The sequence below is a fragment of the Melanerpes formicivorus genome, unplaced genomic scaffold (assembly GCF_026170545.1).
Source record: "Melanerpes formicivorus ecotype bairdi unplaced genomic scaffold, bMelFor1.0.p_v2 SCAF_21, whole genome shotgun sequence".
Lineage (NCBI taxonomy): Eukaryota > Metazoa > Chordata > Aves > Piciformes > Picidae > Melanerpes > Melanerpes formicivorus.
Genome location: NW_027142373.1, coordinates 887,762 through 915,419, shown reverse-complemented (window position 1 = coordinate 915,419; position 27,658 = coordinate 887,762). Strand labels below are relative to the sequence as shown.

The 27,658-nt window shown below is 57.8% G+C and overlaps 3 protein-coding genes across 3 annotated transcripts; 1 reads left to right on the top strand and 2 right to left on the bottom strand.

Moving 5' to 3' along the window:
* Positions 1–816: 816 nt before the first annotated feature.
* Positions 817–9,023, bottom strand: SMPDL3B (sphingomyelin phosphodiesterase acid like 3B). The gene is made up of 8 exons (XM_068150925.1): positions 8,906–9,023; positions 8,586–8,799; positions 6,923–7,020; positions 6,310–6,453; positions 5,568–5,740; positions 4,494–4,674; positions 3,080–3,213; positions 817–2,228 (listed from the first exon to the last, which is right to left on the bottom strand). The coding sequence occupies exons 1-8, from the start codon at positions 8,955–8,957 to the stop codon at positions 1,845–1,847; spliced, it is 1,380 nt and encodes a 459-aa protein (XP_068007026.1). The 5' UTR covers positions 8,958–9,023; the 3' UTR covers positions 817–1,844.
* A 100-nt stretch (positions 9,024–9,123) lies between these two features.
* RPA2 (replication protein A2) lies at positions 9,124–14,477 on the top strand. The gene is made up of 9 exons (XM_068150926.1): positions 9,124–9,296; positions 9,480–9,592; positions 9,784–9,885; positions 9,967–10,080; positions 11,571–11,645; positions 12,271–12,384; positions 12,685–12,795; positions 13,002–13,096; positions 13,846–14,477. The coding sequence occupies exons 1-9, from the start codon at positions 9,281–9,283 to the stop codon at positions 13,928–13,930; spliced, it is 825 nt and encodes a 274-aa protein (XP_068007027.1). The 5' UTR covers positions 9,124–9,280; the 3' UTR covers positions 13,931–14,477.
* An 8,636-nt stretch (positions 14,478–23,113) lies between these two features.
* Positions 23,114–27,247, bottom strand: THEMIS2 (thymocyte selection associated family member 2). The gene is made up of 5 exons (XM_068151680.1): positions 27,154–27,247; positions 26,084–26,224; positions 25,785–25,985; positions 24,215–25,309; positions 23,114–23,584 (listed from the first exon to the last, which is right to left on the bottom strand). The coding sequence occupies exons 1-5, from the start codon at positions 27,245–27,247 to the stop codon at positions 23,490–23,492; spliced, it is 1,626 nt and encodes a 541-aa protein (XP_068007781.1). The 3' UTR covers positions 23,114–23,489.
* Between the last annotated feature and the right edge of the window lie 411 nt (positions 27,248–27,658).

Below are 27,658 nucleotides of genomic sequence, written 5' to 3'. Positions count from 1 at the left end.
CCATCACACCACCTTCCTCGGTCACCCTCAGGCACCCCTCGCTCTTGCCCCTGCCCAGGGGGCAGCCGCCACTGCACGCCTCCAGCTGCAGCCCCCGGGGGACTCTCGGCACAACTCGGGCAGGGCTTTTGCTCCCCCCTCGCCACGCAAATCGCAGCCCTCAGAGCTGCTCCGACCCTCACCGGCAGGATTTTCTCCATCACCTTTCAGTGACTCCCCTGCACTCCCGCCCTGCAGGGGCCAGACGCTGCTGCGGGCACCCCCTGCACAGCTGCTGGCAGGGCCAGACCCACTCCCAGGACCTGCAGGACTCCCCCTGCCCCCCACCCGTGCCCACCTCAGGAGGCTGCTTCAAAGCAAACCAGGGGTTGAGCAGGGCCCGAGGACGCGGGGCTGGGCAGTGCCAGCTTTGTCAGCCTGTTGCAAACACGAAGATTTCACGACACAGCAAAGCCTGAAGCTGGCACCTGGCTCCCACTCCTCCTTTCCAGATCACTTTCTGCTCCAGGGAGCTCTGGTGTGACAGAGCTAGAGGGGCCAGGAGGGGTGAAAGGTCTAGCTAGGGTCAGCTACCCCTGCTAGCCTGGGACCAGAAGGGGAGCTGGTGACAGAGGGGGGCTCAGCTGGTACCACCCTCCTGCATCCAGCTAGGTGCCCAGGAGCCAGCCAGGAGCAGCCCAGCCCAGCACTGCTGGACACAAGTGAGGACAAACAGCACCCATGGCTGTGAAGCCCTAGAGCTGTGGGCACTGCTCCCCCTGCACCCACTCACCCTTCACCCTACCCCCTGCCATCATCCCACCACAGCCACCCCACTGAGCACACACCACACCCCTGTGCCCTCTGCTTGCAGGCTCCATCCTCACCCTCAGCCCGTTCCCTCTTGGGCCCTGCCTGCACCTCACTTGTGGGATGCTGTTGGCAGCATGCAGATGGCCTGTGGAGCACTCTGGGCATGCCCAGGCCTCGTGTTCGGGCACAAAGCTCCAGTACCCTGCCAGCTCCTGCTCCGCCACATCAGGCACCTGCAAGAGCCCAGGGCTGCCTGTCACAGACAGGCCAAACATTCCCCATGCCTGAAGGCCCAGCACCATCGCTCTGCCTTGGCCCCTCGAGGCTCTGCAGGAGGCCAGCAAGCCCCAGAGCCGCTGAATCACCAAACTTTTTAATGGCAAAGTGGTCAAGGCCAGCTGGCAACACCCAGCTGAAGGAAGGAGCTGAGTGGGTGAAAGCCAAGAGAGCAGAGAAGGGAGGGAGGAGCTGCCCATGCTCAGCAGCCAGGGGAAACCAAACAAAAACTGAACCAAAAGTAAAAATCAGACTTCTTACCCTGGAGCCTCATCTTGGGCAGTGAGGAGAAAGCGGTGGCCCAAACCTGCTGAAGGTCACACCCTGGCAAAGGGAGAACTAATCCCACCTGGCTTTGCCCAAAAGCTGAAGGCAAGGCTGCTGCTGAAGGCCACCAAAACAGGGCCTTGTGTGGTCTTTCCAGGAGAGCAGCATGTGCCAACATGAAGAACCTCCCTCACAGCTCACAGGTCTCCTCTGTGGCAAGTCCAAAAGGAGGCCTGGTGCTCACCTCTTTGAGGGACACAGCAGAAAGGAGACAGACTCCCCAGCTCAGTCTGGTATAGAAGGCTCTGCAGCAGTCTCTGCCCTTGCTGGTTACATTCAAGCTCTTGAAGATTTCACACCAATGTCACAGAGCTGTTAGGGAAAGCCTCTGATCTCATCTTGGTGTCCAAGCCAGCTCTCAGCTCTAGGAGCCTTCACACCTGAGGATCTGTCTGCAGGGTGACCCTGGGCACTCTCCAGCATCCCCTGGGTTCTCTCCAGCACCCTGCTCATTGTGGGCTCAGCAGTCCTAAGAGCCAGCAGAGCAGCAGCAGGCAGGCACTGGGGAGGGCAGGGGCAGAGCTGCTGCCTGTGACACACTGCCTGTACTGTGTGAAATCCACCTCCCTAATGGCACAGAGGTGATCCAGCCGGCAGTCCTCCCCGCATGGGCTGCGGTCATACATGACAGAGTTCAGCTCATAGTACTGCTGCAGGCAGCCTGCATCCTCTGACAGCTTCTGCAGCACTGCCTGCATGGAGTCCACAGAGCCATCAGGCACCTGGAAGGCTTTGGTCAGTCTGTACTCTTCCTCCCACGCTGGGCCCCCTTCCTGTCCTGTCGAGGCCATCACATTGGCATGAGTTAGGTTCAAGTAGTAAGTGACCATATCCTGCAGAGAGAGGAGAACACAATGAGGGAAACCAGGAAAGGATCAGGCTGTGAGTGCTTGGCTAGGATGTGATAAACTCCTCTCCCTGCAGATGCTGGTGTGCAGCACTGGACATGTCTGCCCTACAGGCAGCAGGTCTCCTGGTGCAGAGGGGAGAGCTGCTCCCAGCAGGTGCCTTCTACCAAGATATGAACCTGGGGAAGGACACCTCCAGAAGTCACCACAAAACCATCCTGTTTCTCAGCCTCTTGCCCTTTGTCTCTCTGCTTCACCAGCACCCCGGCTCTCCATGATGCACTTCAGCATTCATTTCTCATGCTGTAAAGATGTCAGAGCTGCTTTACCCACTGCAAAGGAAGGTACAAACACCCCATCCTCTGCCTCTTGGCAGAGACATGAACTAGAAACTGACCTTACAGCTCACCAGGATTTGGATCCATCACAAGTGAATCAATTTAGCAAGCAGAGAGACCCAAATCATTTACTAGATGGCTAAAAGGTTTTGGAAGGGGTTTGACAAGTCTGCTAGTCCTCAAACAGAGGCTGTGCAACCCCTGTTACCTGGGTAGTAAAGGAAGTGTCAGAGGACACTTGATAAAGGCACAAAGAACACGACCAGAGCTGTCCTGCGTGGCCCTGGCATTTCCAGCAGAAGGCCTCAGCCAGCTGACTGCAGTCACCCTGCCTTTGCTCACTGATGCTCTTACTCAACCTTTGTTAGACATGAGCCTCGCATCCCTTGGCTGATGTCCTCTCCTACATAGCTGCTTGACTCCTGTAGTCACAGTAGAACTGCAGGAGTCATTCAAGTACCCCAGAGCTGCAGTGTGCAGCAGATGGGGATCCCCTACCAGCACTTGAAGCGTGTCTGGGTCATAGTCGACCACCCGGATCCCAGGGTTGTTGGCTCCATTGGTCACTCCAGGCAATGTGGTCTTCCAGGGAGTCACTCCAGGGGCCAGGAACATGACACTGATTGGAGAACCTTAACAGAAAGGCCAAACAACTCATGAATGAGAGACCTTGGCTTCTATCACACCTTGAACCCACCGCAGTGGGCACCTTGCAGCAGCTCTGCCGCCAGCCCCAGTTACAGCAGCAGTGCATAAAGGTCAGCACTGAACAGCATCAGGGACTGGGCCTGCTGCAGCTGAGGACAGCCTGGCCACTGCTGCCAAAGACTCCTGCAGCCAGAGTGCACAAAGGAGCCACAACAGCAAAGGAGGCCCAGAGACCTGTAACCCCTGGGCAAAGATCTGTAACTGGTCCCTTACATCTCAGCTGATGTCCAACACTCATCAACAAGGAGCAGGCAGGGGGCTGCAAGGCACTGGGGGGGAAATGGCAATCTGAGGGTAAACAGGAAGGAGAGATGAAATTATGGGCTGGGGGGAGCTCAGGACCACTGCTGGTGGAGTCACCATCACTGGAGGTGTTTAGGAAGACACTGGATGAGGTGCTTTGTGCCATGGTTCAGTTGATTAGATTGTGTTGGATGATAGGTTGGACTCGATGATCTCAAAGGTCTTTTCCAACCTGGTTAATTCTATTCTATTCCTGCTGACCAAAGCATTCAGAAGCCTCTTCTGGCTTCTCAGCTGCACTCAGCTAACAGCCACCAAAAGCTCTCGCTGGGAGCGATTCCTGGGAGCTGGCAGAGCTACCACACAGATGCCTGGTGGCCATGTGTCTCTGTTTAAGGAGTGAGACAGATGCTCTTTAACCCTTGTCAAAGGAGTTAGACTCCACTCTGGATTGGATAGAATTGGAAGGCTTAAATGGAAATGCTAGTCATAACTAATACCACAGTGCAAAGCAGATAAACCACACAAAATCCATAGTCTGGGCTTAACACAGAAGCTCATTAAGCTAAAGCTTTCCCCAACCCCCACCAAGCCAGGCCAGAAATCTAGGCCTCCAATGCCCATATTCCCCCACCCCCAAGTCTCTCTACCCACCTCCTGCTCCCTCAATACCAACCCCATGTGGCATAGATTAAAGTTTAGCTTGCCAGCTGCAGGCCCAGCTCCCACACACAGATAAGAGAGCCAGCCAGGAAAGGGGAGAGAGAGGAAGAACAGGGGGAAGGTACAGCCTGTGCTGGTCCCTTATAAGTGGGAGATGCAGGCATATGGGAACGGAACAACAGCTTGCTGTGCCCTCCTCTGGGCTGGACTCTCCAGCTCCTTGCACCCTCTGGTACTCTGGAGGAATCATCTCCAGGGTTAGGGCAGAGGCCCCAGCCCATGCCAGCAGGAGGGGTACCTGTGTCACTGTAAAACATCCGGAAGCTGTCGGTGTGGTGGTGCCCAAAGAACTGGGCAGCGATGACGCCGTGGTGCCGCCGCACCGCCCGCAGGTAGCGCTCGTTGAAGCCACGCCGGAACCAGGCCTGGCCTCGCTTCTTCTCGAAGAAGCCCGGAGGAATGTGCCCCACGAGGTACACCTGCAAGGCCAGCAGCTGTGAGGTGCCCCCCGAGGTACACCTGCAGGGCAGCAGCTGTGAGGTGCCCCACGAGGTACACCTGCAGGCTGGCAGCTGTGAGGTGCCCCCCGAGGTACACCTGCAAGGGCGGCAGCTCTGAGGTGCCCCCCGAGGTACACCTGCAAGGGCGGCAGCTCTGAGGTGCCCCCCGAGGTACACCTGCAAGGCCGGCAGCTCTGAGGTGCCCCCCGAGGTACACCTGCAGGGCAGCAGCTGTGAGGTGCCCCCCGAGGTACACCTGCAAGGGCGGCAGCCGTGAGGTGCCCCCCGAGGTACACCTGCAAGGCCGGCAGCTGTGAGGTGCCCCCCGAGGTACACCTGCAGGCTGGCAGCTGTGAGGTGCCCCCCGAGGTACACCTGCAGGCTGGCAGCTGTGAGGTGCCCCCCGAGGTACACCTGCAAGGGCGGCAGCCGTGAGGTGCCCCCCGAGGTACACCTGCAAGGCCGGCAGCTGTGAGGTGCCCCCCGAGGTACACCTGCAAGGCCGGCAGCTGTGAGGTGCCCCACGAGGTACACCTGCCAGGCCAGCAGCTGTGAGGTGCCCCACGAGGTACACCTGCAGGGCCAGCAGCTGTGAGGTGCCCCACGAGGCACACCTGCCAGGCCAGCAGCCGTGAGGTGCCCCCCGAGGTACACCTGCAGGGCCAGCAGCTGTGAGGTGCCCCGCGAGGTACACCTGCAGGCCGGCAGCCGTGAGGTACCTCCCGAGGTACACCTGCAGGCCGGCAGCTGTGAGCGCTGCGAGGCCCCTGCTTCCCACTGGCTTGCAGCGACTGTGCACAGGGGACAGCAGGAAGAGCCTCTGGGCTGGGAGAAGCCTACTCCAAAGTTTGTTTATTCATTTCTTTGAATACCTTTTCGTTGTCTCTAGAGGCATTGCTCAGTGTTTCCTCCAGCCACTGGAACTGCCCTCCAGGGTCTTCCTCACCAGCTGTCTCATTGTTCTGCTCATAGTACAGGTTGGTGTTGAGGACAACCATTCGCCCTCTTGCCCCTGGGCCAGGCAGCTTCTCACTGTAGAAAGCTCCTGAAAAGTGCAACCAACGAGGAAGAGCTGGAGGTCTGTGACACCAGATCCCTTTGTTTCCATCCTTCTCAGCTCTCCTTGGCAATAGCCATAGCAAAGTCTCCCTATGGAGAGGGTGCCAGCAGCACTCCGACCACTCCAGGGTGGAGATCTGGAGCAACTCTTCCTACCCCATGCCTCTTGTTGTGCTTATACCTCTGAGGTGAAGGGAGACCTTGTGTGGGGACAGGATGCAGCACCAGGAGCTGGGCAGCTCTCCAGAGCACAATGCTGCCTGTACCAGCAGCTTCCTTAAAATATCTTTTCTCCCAATGAAGCTCAGCACTTTGTATTCTCTACAGGAACACTTTCCAGCAACTCAAGAAAAGCAAGAGAGGCTAAAGCATAAAGACATTTCTTTTCTCACAAGCAGGAGAACTTGGTGCCAGAAATGGGTGTTCAGCCAGACCATTCCTCTGCAAGTGCTCTTAAATACTGTTGCTCCTAGGACAGAAGCAGGAGAGCCACCCATGGTATTCTCCACCCCCCTCTCCCCAGAGTCCTGCCAAGAGGAGCCTGTGGTTCCATACCTGCTCTGAAAAGGGTGGTGGAAGCATCACTCAGCCAGGGCTGCCACAGCTCAGCTGTTCGGTTGTAGATCCTGTGCTCCTTTCCCGGGAACTGGTTCTTGGGGTGGAAGTCATGGTTGCCCATGGCTGCATAGACCTTAACACCTAGAGACACAGGAAAAAGGCCACAGAGGAATCCATGCTGGCCTCAGAGCTCCCCAAGGCACTCACAGACTTAGAGAGAGCAGCATGGCTCTGCAAAGGGAATCATTCACAGCAGCAGGGGCACAATATAGCAAAGACCACCTCCCCTCCTCTGGACAAGGTACCCCAGAGGGGTGAACCAGTGAGCTTTCACAATCAGTAAGGCTCCTTCCTCCACTGCTGACATGGTTTAAGCACAAGGGAATCTTGCAGCCATTCCTGTTTTAATGACTAATTGCAGCAACTTCTTGTTCTCCTCTTTTGAGTTAACCTGAAACACGAGTGTGCACCAGACACCTCAAACAGCAACTAGGAAGAGGGCAAACGAGTCCAGTGACCATAGCCCTTCCCAATTCTCATTTCTTCATCCTGGTAAGCTCTTCCTGTGAGGCTCTGTGTCCTTTGCCCCTTCTCACCCTTCAAATCCTACCTGGAAATGACTCTTTTATCAGAGCAGTCAGGTTCTCTATTATGTGCAGAACCTTTTCTTCTCCAAGCTTCTCGTTGGGGACATGAGGAGTATCATCCCTAGGAGAATGAAAGCAGCACAGTCACTGTCTGTGATAAGCAAGGCAGGGAAACTTGCTCCCTTCTCTTTGTGCCTTCTACAAACTAAAGGTGAAGCTGCTGGGTCCAGGGCTGTGCTGTCTGGCCAAGGCACTAAAGGAGTTTCAAGGAACTGCTCCAAGTGAAAATGGGCTCTGCTTTATCCTGCCTTGAAAAACCTGCACACGAGTGGAGGCTCACTCTGCCTCGGTGCACCCAGAGGCAGCAAAGCTGGCTGGAAACATTGCAAGGAACAGCATTTTGCAATCTCAGGTCAATGTCTGATCAACAATAGCGAAGGCAAGCTGCCTGCAGAGATGACTGAACAGCAGAATAACATCTCCCACTACCAGGAGACAGAGGAATGCTCCCAGGAAAGCTGTGATTGTGGAGGCCCCCCTGGAAGTGTGGACACAGCTTCTGTGCTGACACTGCTGTGCTGCTGGCAATTGTCAAGGACGCTGTGCTGTCAGCCAGGACATGGGAGAAGATCAAAACTAAAATTACACCAAAGGGCTGAGGGAAATAGTTTGCAGACAGAAGACAAATCCACATAAAAGTCATAAGGACCAACAACTACTTCTGAGTAGGAACCCACAGAGACAGAGAATGAAAGCATGGGGTCAGGCAGCATTGCAGACTAGGGTGGAGGTCACAGCAATCACAGGTTGGTGCTGCTGCACTGTCAGCAGAAAAGCAAACGCTACAAGAGGGCAGAGACACATCCAATAATGGTGCAAAATAAATCTTTCACTGCCTGTAAGTGACATTGAGGCCTCCTATGCTACAGGGCACCCACTTCTGGAGACCATGCTAGGAGAAGACACGCTCCATTTGGGGATGCTCTTCATGCTTCTAAAGCAAATCAGCTCTTTGAGATAAGCCTCCCAGGTGCCTTTGATGGTCTGAAGAAATGATGCACATCTGTTTTGCAATGCTCTCCTCCCATTGCCTCCAACAGGTTCACCAACAGAAAGAGCATGTCCCATTGCACCAAGGCTTTCAGGTGCTCTATATGGAGGCAGACAGGATTGGCAACAAGTAAGAGAAGGAAGGATGGTGAACTGCGATCCTTCCCTTCCCTTACTGCTGGGGCATGTTGGGAGTGTCTCGCTGGTGTCAGAGGCCTGGCTGCGGCTGTGCTTTCCCCTAAGTCTCCATTTTGCACTATTGTAAGGCCGACGATTACCAGGTAAAAAGCCCTGGATGCCCCACAAGCTCCTTATGCTCCACCCCCCGGCTGCCCCTCCTGCCCTCCAAAGCCTGGCAGCCCCCAGCACAAGCAGCATCGCACCACAGCCCGAGCGCTGAGCCCCAGCACGCCCACGGCCAGCCGCGGGGGAGCTTTCGGTGTTTCTCCTCGTGGAGCAGCAGCCCCTGAACAGGCAGCCGCCGGGACTGCAGCAGAAGGATGGAGGTGAGCGGCGGGGAGCCCCTCCAGTGATCGGGTTCCAAGCCGGACCGACCGCCGCTGCTATGGAGCGGCTGGGCAGCGGAGCCTCTCCCGGCGGGCCCCCGGCGCGTCCCAGCCCCCGGCCCGTCCTCACCCGGTCCAGAGGACGAAGTCCGGCTGCGGCATGAGGCTCCGCATGGCGCGCACGGCGGAGTCGAGCAGGAGCCAGGGTGCGTCGCACAGGTAGCTGCCCCAGGGTCCGGCGGCGGGCACGGCCCGGGAGCCGCCCGAGGGGCACACCTGCCCGGCACCCGCCGCCGCGTTGTAGTCGGGGTCCCAGTGCAGGTCGGTGATGTGCCAGAAGTGCCCTGCACGCCGAGAGACGTCGAGGCTCAGCGGGGCGAGCAGCTCCCACTGGGCATCACTCCGGGCCCCCAGCCCGGCCGGGGAGCGGAGCACTCTGCCTCCCCTTACCTGACAGGGCTGCAGCCAGCGGGCAGAGCAAGAGCAACGCGATGCGCTGCATGGCGGCCAACGTCTGCCGTGCAGCGCCAAGCCGTGCCGTGTCAAGCCGTGCCAAGCCAAGCAGTGCCCATAGTCCAACCCAGCCCCGCCTACCGCCTCGCCCCACCTACCGTCTGGCCTGGCGCTCAGGGCAGTGGGCAGTACCCGCACTCAAGATGGCAGCAGTCGCTTCACAGTGGCTTCCCCCTATTGGAAGAAGCCAGAAGACGGGAGGTCGCGATTGGCCGCCGGTCGGCGGAACGGCACCTACGGATTGGCAGGAACTGGCGGCGCGAGGACGGCTGGTGCGCGCGGGCGGCTGGCTCCCGACGATCGGCCGCCGCCATGTGGAGCGGGCACGGTGCGGGGGACCGGGGCCGGCGGGGTCGGGCTGGGCTGGACCGGGATCGGTGCCCAGGCTCAGTGCCAGGGCTCAATACGGGGGTGCTTGGGGCCGCCGCAGGCCGCCGCCGCGCCCTGTGATGGCGGGAACGAGGGGCGCGTCACAGGCACCGCTTCATGGGCTCTCTCTCTTCGCTTTCAGGTACCTTCGATGGCGGGTTCAGCTCCATGGGCACCGCGGGGCCTCCGGGCGGCTACACGCAGTCCCCGGGCGGCTTTGGCTCCCCTGTCGGTACTCAGGCCGAGAAGAAGCAGGTAGGGCGGGAGTGGGGCCTCGGCCGGCTCAGAGGCGCTGGGCCGCGGCCGGAGGGGAGGGGAGTGGGGGCGGCAGGGGGGGAGGGAAGGGAAGGGAAGGGGAGGGGAGGGGAAGGGAGCGGGACGGCCGGAGGGGAGGGGAATGGGGCAGCCGCTCCCCGCGGCGCTGACGGCCCCTCGCTCCCTTGCAGAGAACTCGCTCCCAGAACATCGTACCCTGCACCGTGTCGCAGCTGCTGGCAGCCGAGCAGGTCGACGAGTCCTTCCGGATCCGCGACGTGGAGATCTCCCAGGTGAGCGCCGGGAGGGCTGCAGGTGAAACGCACTCCTTCCCCGGGGCCTCCCCAGGTAAACGTGTCCCTCTTGCACCGCAGGTCACCATCGTGGGGATCGTTCGGCACGCCGAGAAAGCCCCGACAAACATTCTGTACAAAGTGGATGACATGACAGCAGCCCCGATGGACGTCAGGCAGTGGGTGGATACTGATGTAAGCATTCCAGTTGTTAGGAACATGCTTCTGAGAGGGCTTGGGGAGCAGTAAAGAGGGAAAAGTTACAGAACCATAGAGCGTCTCAAGTGGGAAGGGATCCATAAGGATCATAAAGTTCAAATCCCAGCTCCTTGCAGAACTTGCAGTTGCTGGAGCAGGTCCAGAGGAGGGCAACAAAGCTGGGAAAAGGTCTCGAGGACAGGGCTGGGGAGGAGCAGCTGAGGGAGCTGGGGGTGTTCAGCCTGGAGAAGAGGAGGCTGAAGGGAGGCCTCATTGCTCTTTACAGCTCCCTGAGAGGAGGTTACAGTCAGGGGGGATTGGGCTCTTCTTCCTAGGTTCATTTGATGGAATGAGAAGAAATGGCCTGAACTTGTGTCAGGGGAGGGGTGGGTTGGAGATGAGGAAAAATCTCTCTGGTGCAAGAGTGGTCAGGGCCTGGCACAGGCTGCCCAGGGAGGTGGTGGAGTCCCCACCCCTGGAGGTGTTTAAGAAAGGTGTGGCCGTGGCCCTTGGGGATATGGTTTAGTGGCTGTGGTGGTGCTGGGTTGATGTTGGACTGGATGATCTTGGAGGCCTTTTCCAAGCCAGACCATTCTGTGATTCTGTGACCTGCCAAACAGAAGTGGTGTTTCTGAAAAGTGTTTTGTGGCTGACATCTCTGAGGTGCTGCTGGAGCAGGGATCACTGGTGCTGAGCATGACTCCCATGTTGTGATCCATGCAGATTGTTCAGCCTGTCTTTGTTTAGAGTTTAGCTGCTGGAGCTCAGCAGTTACTCCATGGCTGAAGTGAGAGCTGCATGCTCAGTGCTTCTGTGCAGAAATACAAGGAGAGAGAGTGAGCAGATGTGGCTCAGAGACTGAGGTGAAGACACTTGCCAGTGGATGTTGCCTCAGGTTGTGATGCATGGCTCCTGAAGTGCTGGTAACTTTGCCTGGACTCTCGTGGGTCTGTGCCACTGTAACAGACATTTGCAGGCAAACACCTGAGGTCAGCTGAACAGCTTTGGGGAGCAGGCAGACATTCAGTTAGCTTAACTGCTAGTTTAGCAGAACTGCACTAAAGGGTCTGGCCTGCTTCTCTGAGCAGCCTGACCTAGCTGAAGATGTTCCTGCTTGCTATATGGGGCTTGGAATAGACGATCCCTTCCACACCATGTTTCTGTGCTTCCATTCCCCTGGCCCAGCTCCACAGTTGACCTCCTGCTCTGTCACTGCTGGGGTGTGCATTGCTGGCATTGCTCTGTGGAGGTCTCTCTGAAGGGGCAGCCAGGTGGCCTTGCCTGCTGTGGGGTGCAGAGGCCATGCAAACCTGCACCTGCTGCCTGTTTCTCCTTTGCAGTTCCCTGGCTGTTCTGGCTGACTGTAGGAGTGTGTGCTGTTTGTGTGAGCTTGAGATAAGCCTCCTTTCCAAATCATTTCTTGTGGTGACTGAGAAATGGACATGTGGCTCAATAAAGCCTTGCTTTCTCCTTTCCCTCTCTGCTAGGAGGCAGGTGGTGAGAACGTTGTGGTCCCCCCCGGGACTTACGTGAAGGTAGCTGGTCACCTTCGCTCTTTCCAGGTAAGGTGGTGCTGCCCATGGCTGCTGGGGGGGTGGCACAAGGGTTGCTGGCACAGTGGTAGTGGGCTGCCTTCACAATACCCACTTCACTGTGGTCTTTTCTCATCCTTTCCTGTGGACAAATCCTTGAATGCTTCTGCCAGGGCTGTGTTTAGTAACACTTTAATTGTTCCTCGATGCAAAGGTCAGAGGACCTGTTTAAAACTCCCCTCTTGTCTCCAGTGGAGCAGAGTCTGGCCTCCAGGTTCTTGGAGTGTTTGTACTGCAGAGCTCAGGCTGGGTTCTGGGTAATGGGGGTGCTTCTGGTAGCATGTTATGTGCTGAGATAGCCTCTTAACAGCATAACTAAACATACAAATACATGCCCAAACAACAGGGGCTGCCTTAAGGCAAAGTGCAGTTAATGAGCAGCTGGTTGGAAGGAGGAGTTATCCTGTCTGCACTGTCTTGCAAGCTCACCTCTCCCAGTGCCAGTCAGAAAATGTTGGGTAGCTTAGGGGCAGTCAGGCTCCCTCTTGCTGGAGGGAATGATTGGATTGGCTGTTAATAATTTAACCTCTTCCTGTTGTGCTAATGGTTTTGTCTTTTTTTTCCCCCTGCTTTTTTTTCCCCTGTTCTCTGAAAGAATAAGAAAAGTTTGGTGGCCTTTAAGATTATGCCTCTGGAAAACATGAATGAGTTCACCACACACATCCTGGAGATCGTCAATGCACACGTGGTCCTCAGGAGGAATCTCATGGTATGTGCTTGCAGACCCTGGCTCCATTCTGGCCCTTGCTGGGTTACTCTACCCCCAGAGAGGGACCTCTTGCTCCACTGGACTCAACCTGATACACAGATTGTGAGGCTAGGAGGGTTGATGCTGTTGGAAGGCTACAGTGAAGGCGTGGCAGGAGCCCTGGCAGCTCAGGGAGAGACTCTGTTGGGTTTCTTTGGGGAATCTGTTTGTAATTACTGCTGCTCTGCCCCAGCACCAAGTCCTTCCTGTGCTGGGCCTGCAGCCTGTGTAACCAGAGCCACTTCTCTCTTGCCATGGCAGGAAGCAGCGAGAGGGCCACAGTCATTCCCCTCGGCTGGTGTGGGTGACATGGGCAGCTACGGAGGAGCCTGCAGCCTCCCCTTGAATGGACTCACAGCACACCAGAGCCAGGTGGGTGCCACTCCAGAAGCTGGCAGTGGATGCTGCTGGCAGTGGATGCTGCTGGCAGTGGATGCTGCTGTGGCATGGTATAGGACAGAGCAGTGCAAGCTCAGTTACTCTTTGATGATGGACAGTTCCTCCCCCACCTCGCTGTCCACTGCTGATGCTGAGCTGAATGCTGAGCTGAATGCTGATGGTGGTTCTTGTTTTCCCAGGTGCTGAACTTGATCAAAAACTGCCTTGTCCCAGAAGGCATGAGTCTGCAAGAGCTGAAGGCTCAGCTCCACAGTATGAGCATGTCAACAATCAAGTGAGTGTGGATGTTCTGGAAATCCAGGCAGTCCTTCCCGGGGTCTGACCAGGGTGGGCGAGCCCAGATCCTCAGCTGTGACACAGCACTGGTGGCTGCAGGTGTTCCCAGTGGGATGCAGCAATGAGCCAGAGCTGGAGTCTTGAACTGTTGGAGTCTTGAAGCAACCATTGCTAGTGGAAGGGATGCTGAAATGCTTCCCTCCTTATTTTCAAAACAAGCTGTTCAGTAATTCAGGAGCAAAGTTAACAGGCACCTGGGAGTACCCAGTGCCTCAGCTGTGTTTTCTCCTGTTCAAGGCCTGCCTTGCTGTCTGCACACCAATCAGACCTGGGAACAGATTGTTTCTGTTCTCCTTTGTTGTCTCTTACAGCTTCTCTCTAAGACTTAGAAAAGCACTGAGGCCTGGAGGCAGTAATTAACATCTTTCTGTGTTGTGTTCTGTCCCCTTCAAACCAAGGTGGTAGCTACTGCTTTTACCTGACAAGTACTGTGAGTGGGGACCTTCCCCTCTGTGGCAGGTGAAGTCTGAGAGCTGCTTTTGCCACAGCTTTGGAGAAGCTTTCTGTATCTGCTGCCTGGTGGAGCAGCACTGAAACTGCTCACAGCATGGAGCCACTGAGAGCTCCCCTTGGCAGCTGCTGGACGGGAGCAGTAGAGTTGGGGTCTGTAAGTGGGAAATCCTCGAGGGAAAGGTGACAACAGGAAAAGTTAACTGCTGCTGACTGTTGCTTCTTTTGTCTTCAAAGGCAAGCTGTGGAATTCCTTAGCAGTGAGGGACACATCTACTCCACTGTGGACGATGACCACTATAAGTCGACAGATGCTGAGTGAGGTTGGCCCCCGCTGGATCTAGTTCCAAGCAAACTCTTGTTGGTGTATCAAGTTATCCTGCCAAGCCTTGCCCTGTGGAAGGTCATCTTTGCTCTTTCTAGCCTCTGGAGATCCCAGTGAGTGCTTCCCCCTTGCACTCCAAGGACAAGGATTCTGTTAACTGGACTTGTGCTGTCACCATGTGACTGAGAGCATCAGCAGGCATGGGAGAGGTGAACTCTGAATGCTGCAGAGCCTGGGGTTGGCTTTTGTCTTTTTTGAGGATGCTTGTGTTAGAAAGAAGAACCTCTTTGTAGTCTTGCCCTCTGGTCCTGGGCAGATTTTCTGTTTCTAGAGCTGTTTCTGCTAGGTCACATTTCATTTTAATCTCATGTCATGTCATTTCATTCACAAAATGGGTAGGCAAGAGCAGTATTCCACTCATGGACAGTAATCATGAACAGATCTTTTTAAGTGGTTTAGTTCATTAATTTAAATCTCTATTTGTACTGCCAGGTGGCCTTGTTACCAGACCTTTAGAGTGTTTCCAATAAAATTTTAAGTTGGATGTGTGTGTGTGGCTGCAGAGGATTTTCTTCTGCCCTGAAGAATCACAGAATGTGGGCAGTTGGAAGGGACTTCAAAAGCTCTTCCAGTCCAACCCCCCTGCCAGAGCAGGGTCACCCAGGGCAGGTCACCCAGCAACACATCCAGAGAAGTCTTGAATACTTCCAGAGGAGACTCCACAACGCCCCAGGCAGCCTGTTCCAGGGCTCTGTCACCCTCACAGTGAAGGAAAATTTCCTTCCCCTTTCCATGGAGCTTCCTCTGCCTCAGCTTCCACCGTTGCTGCTTGTGCTGTCATTGAGCATCACCCAGCAGAGCCTGGCTCCAGCCTCTGAGCACTCACCCTGCACATCATAAACATCAATGAGGTCACTCCTCAGCCACCTCTCCAAGCTACAGAGCCCTCAGCTACCTCAGGCTCTCCTCATAAAGATATTCCACTGCCTTCATCAGGAAAATGCTGCTGATAAAGCCCAACATGGGTCAAAACTCAGCTCATGCTTTCAGAGCTCCTTGAACTCTACCTACTGTGTCCTTAGCTTTTGAAGTATGGCTCTAAAAGTCAGACTGAAGTGAATGTCTGACACCAGGAGATTAAATAATTGTACTACACCTTGTCTCAGTGTGCCAAATGGAGCCAGAATCCTTTCTGCCCTCCAAAGTGCTCTAGCTGAAGCTTAAATGAATGACAGTGTAAGTCTTTGCCTAGTCCCCATTTGCTCTTTGATCTTTAAAGCATCCAGAAGCATCTGCTGTCACCCAGCTAGAGGGACATTTGGGATAGTTCTGAAGAAGCAGAAAGCTTGCATTTAAAACTCTGAAATCCAAGCTCAGAATGCTTTTGCCTCAAAAAGAGGAGGCAAGGAAAACACTTTGGTGTGTTCAGTTGTAGTTTCCTCTGTGCTCTGCTCCCCTCCTCCTCCCTGCAGCCCATCTTCTCCCCAGCCATAGGCCAGCAATTAGTTTTAGCCCAGGAGCAAGAAAAGCTGCATTCTAGGGTGACTTAAACACCTGTTGGTCCCTGCCACGGCAGTGGGTCTCTTGGCTGATGCTTTGTACATCCTACAAAGCCACAAGGAAAGACTGAGCTGTGATTGTTCAGCCTGGAGAAGGCTTTTAGGGACACTTTATTGCAGCCTTTCAGTCGGCCTCCATGGACGACTTGGGAGCCCTGGGCCCCCTAAGGTGTCCAACTGGGCTGCAGACTGGAAGCTGCCTACAGGAGAGCATCCTGTGGCCAGCCCTTGGACACAGCTGCCCAGCAAGATGTGATCTGCTCCTCAGGAGGAGACTGTGCTGCAGCAGCTCTCCATCAGCACCCCAGGAGCTGTTACCCTGGGCCTGAGGCCACACCATAGCTGTGAGGGGCCTGGGCCTTATTGTGAGCTCACACTATGGCCTCTGACATCACAAAGCCTTGCTTGCTAGCAACACATCCCCTCAGGCCTTGGGCTCCACTAGTGCAGCGCAGCAGGCAGGCAGCAGCCAGCAGAAGCAGCAGTAGAAGTGTGGTTTGAGAGCAGAGGGCCATGGTCCTCCTTCACCCTCTCTTCCTCCTCTTCCTCCTCCTCGCGGCCCTGCAAGTCAGGGCTGCTGGTGGAGCTCCACTGCGAGCAGGAGGAGCAGGTAAGCAGCAGTGCTGCTGCAGCCTCTCCTAGCCAGAGGCTCTTCCCCCCCAGAGGCTGGGGGAAGGTTTTCCCTCCAGGGCTTCAGTCAGGCTTTGCTCTGGGTGCCTGAGGCCCCCAGGCCCCTCTGCAGCTTCAGCAGTCTCCACCTTCCCTGCTGACACCTTGCTGCCCCAGCCCCTGCCAGGGCCCGCAGGCTGCTGAGGCAGAAGTGGCTGCCAGTGTGCAGTGAAAGGTTTCTCATCTGTGCTTGCTTCCAGAGGAGGATGGAGGCCTATGTGCTGATCCAGCTCCTCAGCTGGATCCTGGAGTCAGGGCAGAGCCCACGGAGCGTCATGGAGGTACATCCTCGGTGTCCCTTTCCTTGACAGTGTGCCAAGGAGGTGCTGCTTGTGCACTCTCTGCTGGCTGCCAAGCCAGGGGCTGCCAAGCCAGGGACTGCCTGGGGTCGAGCTCAGAGCTTAGCTGGGCCCCAGCACGGTGCCATTGCAGGCAGGAGTAACTCTTTGCAGCCTGCTGCTGAGTGCAGGGCAGAGCTGAGTGCTGTGGGGTGCCCGGCTCTGACTGGCACTCAGTGGCACTGCCCTCTGCACAGCTGTCTGTGGCTGTGTCTCAGGAGCTCTTCTCCCCTGTGCTTCTTTGCAGATGTGGCTGTAGGCCAAGACACTCCCGCTTCCCAGCCGTGCTCCAGGACTGAGGCTCAGGCAGGTCAGGGCTTTTGATTCCCTTTGAGAGGTGCCAGCTCCAAGCCCAAGGGTCACCTGGCTGGGCACCTGGGCAGGCAGGAGGATACAGAGCTGCCTGTGCTGGCCTCTGCTTGAGTGAGCCCTGACAGCTTCTGTGAGTCAGCTCTGCCCAGGCACAGCAGGTTTCCCATAGTGTATTGGTGTGCTACTCAGCTCAGTCCCTTCTGTTTAGGTCCCCCAGGAGCCAATCCCCCAGCTGAGGAGGGGAAGACCTCCAGGAAGGCTCATGGAATCCTCAGGAACCTGTTGCAGGGAGTGCAGAGAGAACAAGGTGAGTATCCCTCACTCCACTGCTGTTGTCAGCCTTCTGGATGTCTCTGAGCTGTGCTGCCTCATCTGTGCTTGCTTCCAGATGAGGAAGGACTCCCCAGCTCTGCAGCTCGGCAGCTGGATCGTGGTGCCAAGGCAGAGCCCACGGAGCGAGTGCCCGTGGGAAGGACTCTCCTAGCTCCTCCCCTGCGTCGTCCACTGCCTCCTGGCTGGCGTGGCAGGGGTGAGTCTCTGCTGACCTTACAGGTCAAACACTGCTTTGATGTAGTTTGTGTGAAACTCAGCTCAATCCCTTCTGTTTAGCTCCCCCAGGAGCCAGTCCCCCAGCTGAGGAAGGAAAGACTTCCAGGAAGGCTCATGGAATCCTCAGGAACCTGTTGCAGGGAGTGCAGAGAGAACAAGGTGAGTATCCTCCTTTCTGCTGCTGTTGTCAACCTTCTGGATGTCTCTGAGCTGCATTGCAACCTGGAGATGCCATCTCCCTGATGGAGAAGGCTTCCATCTCACCCAGCTGTCCTGCTTGCTTTCTTCAGGGAGGGAGCAAGAGCCTAGGCAGCAGCAGGAGGTGTTGGAAGGGAGCAGTGGTTCACCCCTAGACTCTGCCAAAGAACCAGAGGCCAGCAGCTGGTCAGGTAGGTGCTGTCCCGTGCTCAGCTGGCAGCATCCATCAGCACTGAAAGTGGTTTGTGAGCCCTGGGCTCCTCTAAGGTGTCACACTGGGCTCCAGACGGGAAGCTGCCTACAGGAGTGCATCCTGTGCTTGCCTCCAGCCTGAAAGCCTTCACTCCTTAGGCTCCTGAGCTGTTGGGAACAGCAGCAGAGAGTAGGTCAGCAGCTCCGAGCTGTGGTTTCCTCTTGCTGCCACGTTGCTGCCCGAGCCCCTTCCAGGGCAGGTGCCTGAGGCAGAAGTGCATCCCAGCATGCAGTGAAATGTTTCTCATCCGTGCTTGCTTCTAGATGAGGAAGGACTCCCCAGCTCTGCAGCTCGGCAGCTGGATCGTGGTGCCAAGGCAGAGCCCACGGAGCGAGTGCCCGCGGGAAGGACTCTCCTAGCTCCTCCCCTGCGTCGTCCACTGCCTCCTGGCCGGCGTGGCAGGGGTGAGTCTCTGCTGACCTCACAGGACCAGCACTGCTTCTCTGTAGTCTGTTGGTGTGAAACTCAGCTCAACACCTTCTCCCTAGGTCCTCCAAGAGCAAATCACCCAGCTGAGGAGGGGAAGAGGTCCAGAAAGGTTGATGAAGCCCTCAGGAAACTGTTGCAGGAAGTGCAGAGAGAACTGGGTGAGCATCCTTCACTCTGCCTTAGCTGTGAGCCTTGGCAGGGGGAGGCTGCAGACACAGGTCTGGCCACACCGTGGCCTGCACAGGGGGCAGAAGGGGTCAAGGGGTTGGTCCCAACTCTAAGCTCCATGAGCTGAGCTGAAAAGCAATGCCCATGCTGGAGGAGAGGCAGAAGGGGAGAGCAGTGCTCAAGTGCCTCTAGAGAAAGCCCGACTGGGTCCTCTTTGGATGTGGGAACTGGCCCAGGGAGAGGGAGGAGATGGAGGGGTGGCAGTCCTTGCTGCAGGGATGCTTTGTGTCTGAGTCCCTGGAAGGAGCAGCTGGCCAGGCAGCTGTGCTCCCCGCTGTCCTCTCCTTCTGGCCTCCTGAGTTCTGCTGGGTGAGACAACCTGTGCCAAGGGCTGGGACTGTTTCCAGGCACCAGCACTGGGGAGGGAGCAAGGAACTGCCTGGGCAGAGCCAGGGTAGTAGTCAGCTTGCTGGCAGTGCAGAGGACAGACTTAACTTTGACACTGCTCCTGCAGATACAGACGAGGAGAGAATGGCAAATGGGGACGATGAGCAGAGGAGCAGAAGCTCAGAGTGTCCCCAGGCCGTGCTGCAGCACTGCATGGTCGCCACAGCTTCCATCGTGGTCTCCGTGCCAGTTACTATCCTGCTGTGCTACCTGGGGCTGTGGTGCCGCCGCAAGAAGAGAGAACGGTGAGTTGCTGCTTTCGCCCCACCGCTGCCTCGGGCGGCTGCTCGCAGCCAGCGGCTGTGGTGTGGCTGCTGCGGAGCGGGGACTTGGTGCTTGTGCAGAAAGCTCCGGCAGCAGCCGAGCACTTCAAGAGGCTCCTCTCTCCACAGGGAAGCAAAGGCTGCTGGAGCAGCCAAACACTGGCGGCCAGCCCACGACCAGCCTGACGGCCGGAGCCAAAGCCAGGCGCCGCGGCTCCGTCCTGCGCGGCCACCGCCTCCGTCCCGCCCAGCGTCCCCCCGCACCCCGCTCCTGGCCAGCGCACAGCCAGACGAGCAGCCCGAGACCCTCCGCAAGCCTCAACGTCCCCCCCGGCCGCCAACCCCCCTTCTCCCACGAGCAGCACCACCTTCCGTGCGGCCCCAAAGCCCCTTAGCCCAGCGGACCCCCCCGCTGTCACCCAAATCAGACCGGGTCGCGCCACCATCACCCCTCCTTCGCCACCCGTGCTCCACATTCCTGGCGCCCCCTCCACCTCCCCCACCCCCTCCACCACCTCCACCTCCCCCACCTCCTCCACCTCCCCCACCTCCTCCACCTCCCCCACTCCCCCGGTACTGACAGCCCCAGCCCCTCACCATGAAACTCAAGCTCCCCTTTTCCTGTTGTAAATAAAGGAGTTTCCTGTGACAAGCTTTGCTGGGGTCCTTGGCAGTGCTGCCTCAAGGGCTTGCACTCCAGCATGAGCTGAGGTCTCTGAGGTCCCTCTTCCCCAGCGCACTGCATGGGGAAGAAACTGGAAGAGATCTGTGTGCAGACCCCAGCCCTGCAGCCTAGTCATGGAGGCATGGGGGCACAGCTGGCAGGGCTGCAGGCTTGTCATGGACAGCTCTGCACTGCCTGGGCAAAGACAGCCCAGCAAGGAGAGCTGCTGGAGCTGCTCCTTCTGTGCAAGAGCAACTGGAAGGGACCCAGCTCTGCCCAGGGGGGATGGAGAATGTGCTGAAGAGAGAGGCTGGTGGGGTGATGCTGGTCTGGGTGGTTACTACTGACTCAAAGACCTGTAGGAGGAAGCCCATAAGGTGGTCTACAGACACCTCAGCACATGTCACCTCTCTTTCCTCTGGTGACATCCCAAAATCTCATCACTTTGTGATGACTGCTAGGGTTCCTGGGCGGTTGGGGCTCCCTGTTGGAGCCTGTTGTATTAGCAGTGCCATCCACCCTCTCCATGTGGCATCAGTTGTGTGATGGCAGAGGAAACTCTATCTTTGAGGGTCCAGCCCCAGCACTGGCAGCTGGGGGGCAGGAGGAGCTGTGTTTCTGTACCCATCACCTCCAAGGCAGCTCCAACTCCTTCACATGCTGCCAGTATCTCTTTTTTGGCTGGAGTGGAGTTGGCCTCAGCTCCTTTGTAGCTTTGGCTCCAAAACCTTAGAGGTTGCCCCCCTGTCTCCTCTAGTGTTTTCTGCCAAAGCCTCCATGTGGGACTGTTCTTCCCTCTGTAGAGCTTGTTTGTAATGTTCTCTCCTGTCTGCACTGGTCCAAGAGCTCTTGCATGAACCATCTCCTGTTGGATTGGTTCAGAGCCCTGCTGCTGCTCAGGGCCCCACTAGAAATTGTTCTTCTGAGTCGCTTGGTAGAGAGGGCTCACAGCCAGACTGTAGGCTGGGACATGCATCCTGCAGAAATCCACAGCACCCAAGAAAGCCTGGGCCTGCTTCTTGGTGGGTGGAGGCAGAGCTGTGCTCTGTTGATGACATCCACTGGGACCTGGTGACATCCACCCTGCCATTTTATCCCATAGGACTGGATCTCTCCTGCAGGTCCATTGACGTTGTGGTGACCCCAGCCTTCAGAAGAATCTGGATTATTTCCTTCCCTTTCTCATAAACTTCCTCTTTGGTGTCACCCCACACAATGATGTCATTAGTGTACTGCAAGCGTTCTGGAGCTTCACCCCATCCCAGTGCAGTCTGGATCAGTCCATGGCAAATGGTGGGGCTGTGTTCCCACCCCTGGGGCAGTCGATCCCGGGACACCTCTCCAGGTGAAAGCAAACTGTGGCTTGCATTCCAGTGCTATGAGAATGGGGAAGAATGCATTAGTGAGGTCAGTTGTGGCACAGTACTTGGCTGCCTTAGACTCCAGCTGGCACTGGAGCTCCAGCACGTGTGGCACAGCAGCACTCCTCACTGGTGTGACCTCGTTCAGAGCATGGTAGTCCACTGTCAGTCTCCATTCAACACTGGACTTCTGCACTGGCCATATGGGGCTGTTGAAGGGTGAAGAAGTTTTAGTGATCACCTCTGGGCTCTCCAGTTGTTCAATTTAGGTGGGGATCAGAGAATCCTGGCCAGAGCTGCAGTGGCACTTGGCACTTGCTGGTCTTTAGCATCTAACAACCCCACCACAAAGGGATCCTTCGAAAGACCAAAGCAGTCTATCATTTTGTTTGCTCTTGGAAGACTTCTCACTGGAAACTGGGGCAGCATTCTTCTGAGAATGCAATTCACAGACCTGTGCAGCAAGGGCTGAGGTGGACTTTCCATCCCACTTCCTCATGTCCTCCCACCAGTCTTGTGAGTAAAACTTTGTGGTGTCTGCTTCCCATATTCCTGCCCTTGGACAGGAAGACAGACAGCTGAGACACTGGGCTGCACAGGAGGGGAGTGGGATGAGTTCCCTTGGAGTTGGTCAGACCTTTGAGTAAGTTCCTCCACAGCTGAAACAGAGGCCTCCTATTGCCAAGGCAGGCTAACCAGCTTGTCTACTGCTGGTCCTTCTCTCATGGCCCAGACTGGCACTGCCAGTAAGCTGGCATATGATGGTGGTGCAGCTCACAGGACTTTTTCCACATGGCTGGTGTGCACACTGCCTCGTCTGGGGCCGGGGTAAAGGCCTGGGAAGTGGAGTTGTGAGTTCAGATAGGGACAATCTACCACTCCACTGCAGGGATATCAGATTGCACCAGAGAGACAGGGGAAAAGAAGAAAGAAAATACCTGCTGGGTCATACAGGTACCCATGCCACAAAACCCCTGTGTGGAGCCGCTGCACAAATCCACACCAGCAGAAGCAGAGCAACCAGCTCCAGGACCAGGACATTCAGGGACTGCAGGACACACTGAGCCTCACACACCCCGGCCAGCCCACTCCTGTCATGCAGCAAGCACTGCTCAGAATGGTACAGCAGATGGGACTCAGCTTCAACCAACACACTTTGCCAGGCTTCCAGGAAAAGAGCTGAGCTTTGGGTCTTGGTTTGCAGGTGGTGCTTTGTATCTGATGCCATGAGTGCCCTAAGGGCCAAGAACCTGCAAGAGTGCAACGCTCACAGAGGAGGGACCATAGAGTTCTAGGACAGAGCTTGCTTCCAGTTGCAAGTGTAATTAAAAGTTGAGGAGGAAAACAGCAAGTCCTAAAGCCACAACATTTTTACAATGGTTCTATAAGCTTGGTGAGAAATGCAGCCAGAGGGGAAAGGGAGTTTGGCTGCACTTGAGGAAACAAGCAGCTTCTGCCTGATGAAAGTGGATCTCTGACATGCAGCTGCAGAAATGTCACTCGGTGCTCTGCATCCCAGCTGGGGCATAACTTGCACTCTGTGAAGTACCTTGGCATGGCTCCTTCTGTCCCCATCCCAGCCCTTGTGCCAAACACTGTCAGGGCACACTGGCCCTAAAGCATCTCCTGGGAGCAGCCGTAATCCCAGCCTGGATGCCAGGGTAAAAGAGCAGAGCAGTGCCTCAGAGTCTGGGCTGGCATCTTGGTGACTGGGGGGGGGGGGGGGCTGTGATGAATATGTGGACGTTCTGAGGAGCTCTGGTGAGAAAACATCACTGTGTTCCCATGAGAAGCTGGAAACTCCCTGGACTGGATGTTGGCGGATGAGAACCACAAGGTAAGATAGGAGGCCACCTGGACTAGCTTAACAAGTAACTATAGCAATGCTATCACTAACCCATGAGACTCTTGAGAAGAGCCTGCTGACCAATCACATGCAGCCACACTAACAAGATAGATACAAACACGTGTTGGAATGAACAGAGTCTTTGTCATTCTCTGTACTCTGCTTGCGGTTTGTCTTCGTTGCTCCGACCGTCACCCTGGCCCTACAGCGACAGGTGACTGCCCAGCTGTGTGCTGGTCTGCTGCTGCTGCCAGAGGCCCAGGGGTGACAGAGAGGACAGAGCCCACAGCACAACAGCAGGACTGATGAATGTGCCCAGGGCTGTCCTGGTGGTGTACAGGCTGCTCGCCTGTGAGGACAGCAGGCACCGCTCTGCAGGGTCAGGGCAGCTGGAGGATGTGCTTTGGACTCCTTGGGCTGTGTTCAGCCCCTGCAAGTAACCCAAGTCACGTATGGCTTCTGAGTCTTTGGAGGCTGGGTGGCTCCCAGAGACTAGAGGACTAGAAAGGGACAAGGGCCTGCATTTTGTGAATTGTCTTTTGCATGCTGTCGTCCACAGTTTCGTAATCGTGTTCAGCGCTGTCACTGTCGGTGCCTGGAAGGGAAGAGAGAGCACAGCCTAGAGACACTGCCACAGACCACAGCAGGAGCCCCATGGGGGACACCTTGACCTCCCCGCTCTAAGCTGCACCCAGCACAGCAGGGACCGAGGTGGGGGTGTGGAGAACAGCCTCTGGCAGTTCTGTGGCAGCTGCTCTGCCGCTGCAGATCTCAACCTCTAAGGCCACAGGTCCTCTGCCGTCGGGAGGGATGGGAGGGTGTTGAATGGCAGAGGCCAAGGGCTTGTCAGTGGTGTTCACCTTGAGGTCAAGTCTTGCTTCCCCTTGGGCCAGGGACCTCGCATGGGACTGTGTCAGGGTGGCCTCCCCATGGGTCCCCCTGTTCTAGGTCAAGGTGATGGGGCAGTTCTCCTCGGATTCCCCCAGTCTGGCACCGCTACCTATGGGCTCCCCACAGTACCCGGGACAAGGGGACAGGGAAGTGCAGCCCCAGCAGGTGCCCAGCTGAGTGCCTGCCCCGGGTCCCGGTGAGGAGGGCCCCGGGGTGGGGGTGGACAGCAGCACTCTCCAGTTAAACTGAAGCCCTCTGGCGGCGCTGGGGGCCCGCATCCCCTGCCACGGCAACGCCTCCCTGGGCTGCCCCCCGCGACGGGTCGGGGTCTCACCTGCAGCCCCGGGGGCGCTCGGGCCGGGCGGGCCCGGGAGCGGCGGCAGCGGAGGAGCCAGGAGGCAGCCGGCAGACGCCGCGGATCTGGGGGCCGCGGGGCGCCTCCCCTCGGGGGCCGTCCCCGACCGCGCCGGCTTGGGAGGGCGCGGAGGGGGCTGGGCCGCGCTGCCGGGCAGCTGTGCCAGCAGCCGGTAGTAGAAGGCTTCGGTCAGCTCCTCCAGCCGGCAGCGGAGGGTGCAGGGGGTCAGGGGGCGGACGGGCCCCTCGCTTAGCAGGACGGAGAGGTCCAGCCACCGCGGCGGGATCTCGAAGCCCTCCTCCGGCTCCTCGCAGAAGCTGCCCACCAGGAAGGGCTGGTCCAGGAGCGCCTCCAGCCGCAGGGCAGGCAGGGCGGCCAGCGCGTCCCGCCCCAGCGCAGGGTCCGGGGCTGCCAGCCGCACCTCGCAGGGCAGCGGCTGCAGCCGCAGCAGCTCCTCCAGGCTGTACTTCTTGCTGTCCGACGCCTCCTCCAAGAAGCCGCCGCTCACGTCCAGCGGCAGCAGTAGCTCCTCGCCCTCCTCCTCGTCCTCTTCCACGCCACGGCGGTGGCACAGCAGCCGGGTGCCGGCGCCGCTTCCCTGCAGCCCCTGCACCTCCAGCCGGTCCCCCACGGCGAGCGGGGCCACGTCCCCGACCAGGCCTTCGCAGTCCTGCGTCACCACGAGGCGCAGCCTCCGGCCCGGCTCCAGGGCGGCCGCCAGCTCCCGCACGGCCGCGAAGCGCCGTGGCCGCCGGCGGAACCGGCCCTGGTAGGCACTGGACAGGAGGAAGTGGCGGCCGCTGCCGGGGGCCGAGGCCAGCACCCGCCAAGCACGGGAGCGGCCGTGGAGCTGCAGCCACTGCCCCCGCCGGAGCCGCCGCTCCCAGGCGCTCTGGAAGACGGCAGGGCCGGCCGGACCCTCCAGGATCTCGGCCAGGGTCGGCATCGCCTCCTTCATCGCCAGCACTTCGCTCAGTAGCAACGGCCGGGCGAAGCGGACATGCTGTGCCTCTTCCGTCACATCTTCCACGTCCACCTCCAGTGTGGAGGGGACCTTCACCAGATCCCGGCGCACTGCGGGGCACAGCGGCGTCAGCCGCGCCCGGACCTCGCCCGCAACAGCCCCCACCTGCAACGCACTGCAGCCCCCCACACCTGCGCTCCCAGCACCCAACTGCTGCAGGCTTTCGCTGTGCAGCATCCCCATCCAACCCTGCAGCACCCCCATCCCACCCCCATCCGACCCTGCAGCACCCCCATCCCAACCCTGCAGCACCCCCATCCAACCCTGCAGCACCCCCATCCAACCCTGCAGCATCCCCATCCCACCCTGCAGCATCCCCATCCCACCCTGCAGCACCCCCATCCAACCCTGCAGCATCCCCATCCAACCCTGCAGCATCCCCATCCAACCCTGCAGCATCCCCATCCAACCCTGCAGCACCCCCATCCCACCCTGCAGCATCCTTACCGTGACCTCAGCAGCCTTCACCCCCCATCACCTCACCCTGAGCCTAACCCCAGCCCCCCAGTGCCCGTGGGTACTCACACTGCATGGCAGCCTGCACCTCATAGACAGGGTGCAGGAGCAGGGCGTGAGGGCTGATGGCAGGGCACAGGAGGGGCTGTGGCTGCCTGTCCCACAACCCCAGCACCTGCTGCAGCGTCAGGACCCGCTGCTTGGCAGTCTTCGGGAAGGGTTTGTGCGGTGTTTGATGAGGCCCCAGGGCTGGGGCAGGCTGGAAATGACCTGTGGGATGCTGAGGCTGAGCCCACAGGGCTGGAAAGATCTCCCCCAGGAGGAAGGTACCCATGGGGAGCAGGCTGGGGCAGGGCAGCCCCACTCACCCTCAAAGGTCAGTGGCAGTTCCATCGTCTGCCCTGTCTCTGTGTCCTCACAAATGACCTTCTGCAGCTCCACCGCTGTGACTTTGAGCAGGTCACCCGTGGACAAGCAGCACTCATTGCCTGAGATTTCATACACAGACCCTGCAGGGAGAGATTTCCTCAGAGAAAATACCTCCACAGCAGTTCATCGACTCATGGAATGCTTTGGATTGGAAAGGACCTTTAGAGGTCATCGAGTCCAACCCCTCTGCCATGGGCAGGGACATCTTTTGCTAGCTTTGGCTGTTCCAAGTCCCATCAGTCCTATCAAATCTGACCTTAAACACTTGCAGTGATGGAGCAACCTGCAAAGCACCTCACCCCCCTCTGAACTGTCCCTTACTGCATCCTCAGAACACCTGCAGATGGTTGGTGCTCCTGTCCAGTGCCTGGGAGCTCCTGAGTGAGCTCAGGGTATGAAGGAGGTTCCTGAGTGGTGGCAGTAAGGGCAGGCTGCCCAGTGGTGCTGCCTGGAGCCTGCTGTGCTTTCCCAGCCCTTTGGGGAGCCCCAGAAATGCAGCAAAAGCCTTTGGCAATGTCTGGTTTTGTTTGCCACCAGCTGAGGAAGCCCTGTTGGTAGTTGGTAAAGGCTTCTCCTCAGCCTGAGGTGTCTCCAGGGATGTGGTCCAGGAGAAAGCAGAGCTCAGAGCAGGCTGACTGAGCACTTGTTGGGCTCCTGGCACTGGGACAATGCCCTCTCACCCCCACAGCCACCAAGCATGGGGCTTAATCCCTGCCAGATCCACTGCTGGCAGGTGGTTCACTGCCTGGAGTAGGACCAGCTTGGATGGTTCTTGGTGCCCTACCACTTTCCTAGCAGCATGACTGGAGGTACAGGGGCACTCAGCTGGGTGGGCACTGGGTGTAGAAGAGAAAGGTTTCTGCCGGAAGCTGTGCCTTAGGCACCAGTGCCTGGCGGTGGCACGAAGACCTTTGCCTCTCCCTGGGTGCAGGCAGGAGCCAGGGTTGCAGCTGAGGGAGGTGGCACAGCCTTGGGCAGCCTTCAGGGGCAGTGGATGCCCAGCACTCACCTTGGAAGTAGACACCAGAGCAGACCCTGAGGACGCGGGGCAGCGTGGCGGGGTCCAGCGAGCAGATGTACCTCTGGAAGGAGAGAGGCTCCATGGCCCTGCCGTGCCTGCTCCGGGGCAGAGAGCTGTGTGGGAAGCCCCTCTGGGCTCTGCTTCTTCTTTTGCCCGCCTCTCACTTCTGCTTCTGATGGCACCGAGTTTCCTCTCTTGCCCCAGATTCACACTGCTGGCAGCTCTCCAGCCTGACCAGCAGCCTGGCTTGGGGTTTCCCAATCATGGCGGTGCTGAGGGTGGGGGAGGGCATGGACCTCCCAGCTCTGCCCTGGTGCTGTCCTGGGTGGACCAGTGCTGCAACCAGGGGTGCCCAGGCTGTCCCCATAGCACATCTCCTGTCTGCCCGCTCTGCCCCTCCACTGTTAGGGCAGGGGCCAGGTCTGAGTGGACCACACCAGAGATGATGTGTGCAGACAGCCCCCAGCCCTGACAAACGGACAGCTCCACCCTG

Coding starts and splice junctions, on each gene's coding strand:
- SMPDL3B (XM_068150925.1), bottom strand. CDS start 8,957: ATGCAGCGCATCGCGTTGCTCTTGCTCTGCCCGCTGGCTGCAGCCCTG. Junction 6,454..6,922: donor GATAAAAGAGTCATTTCCAG/GTAGGATTTGAA, acceptor CTGTGTCTCTAG/GTGTTAAGGTCTATGCAGCC. Junction 4,675..5,567: donor CCTCTAGAGACAACGAAAAG/GTATTCAAAGAA, acceptor CTGGCCTTGCAG/GTGTACCTCGTGGGGCACAT.
- RPA2 (XM_068150926.1), top strand. Junction 10,081..11,570: donor GGCAGTGGGTGGATACTGAT/GTAAGCATTCCA, acceptor CCTCTCTGCTAG/GAGGCAGGTGGTGAGAACGT. Junction 12,385..12,684: donor TCCTCAGGAGGAATCTCATG/GTATGTGCTTGC, acceptor TTGCCATGGCAG/GAAGCAGCGAGAGGGCCACA.
- THEMIS2 (XM_068151680.1), bottom strand. CDS start 27,247: ATGGAGCCTCTCTCCTTCCAGAGGTACATCTGCTCGCTGGACCCCGCC. Junction 26,225..27,153: donor CTCTGGTGTCTACTTCCAAG/GTGAGTGCTGGG, acceptor CTCTCCCTGCAG/GGTCTGTGTATGAAATCTCA. Junction 25,986..26,083: donor ACTGCCACTGACCTTTGAGG/GTGAGTGGGGCT, acceptor AGCATCCCACAG/GTCATTTCCAGCCTGCCCCA.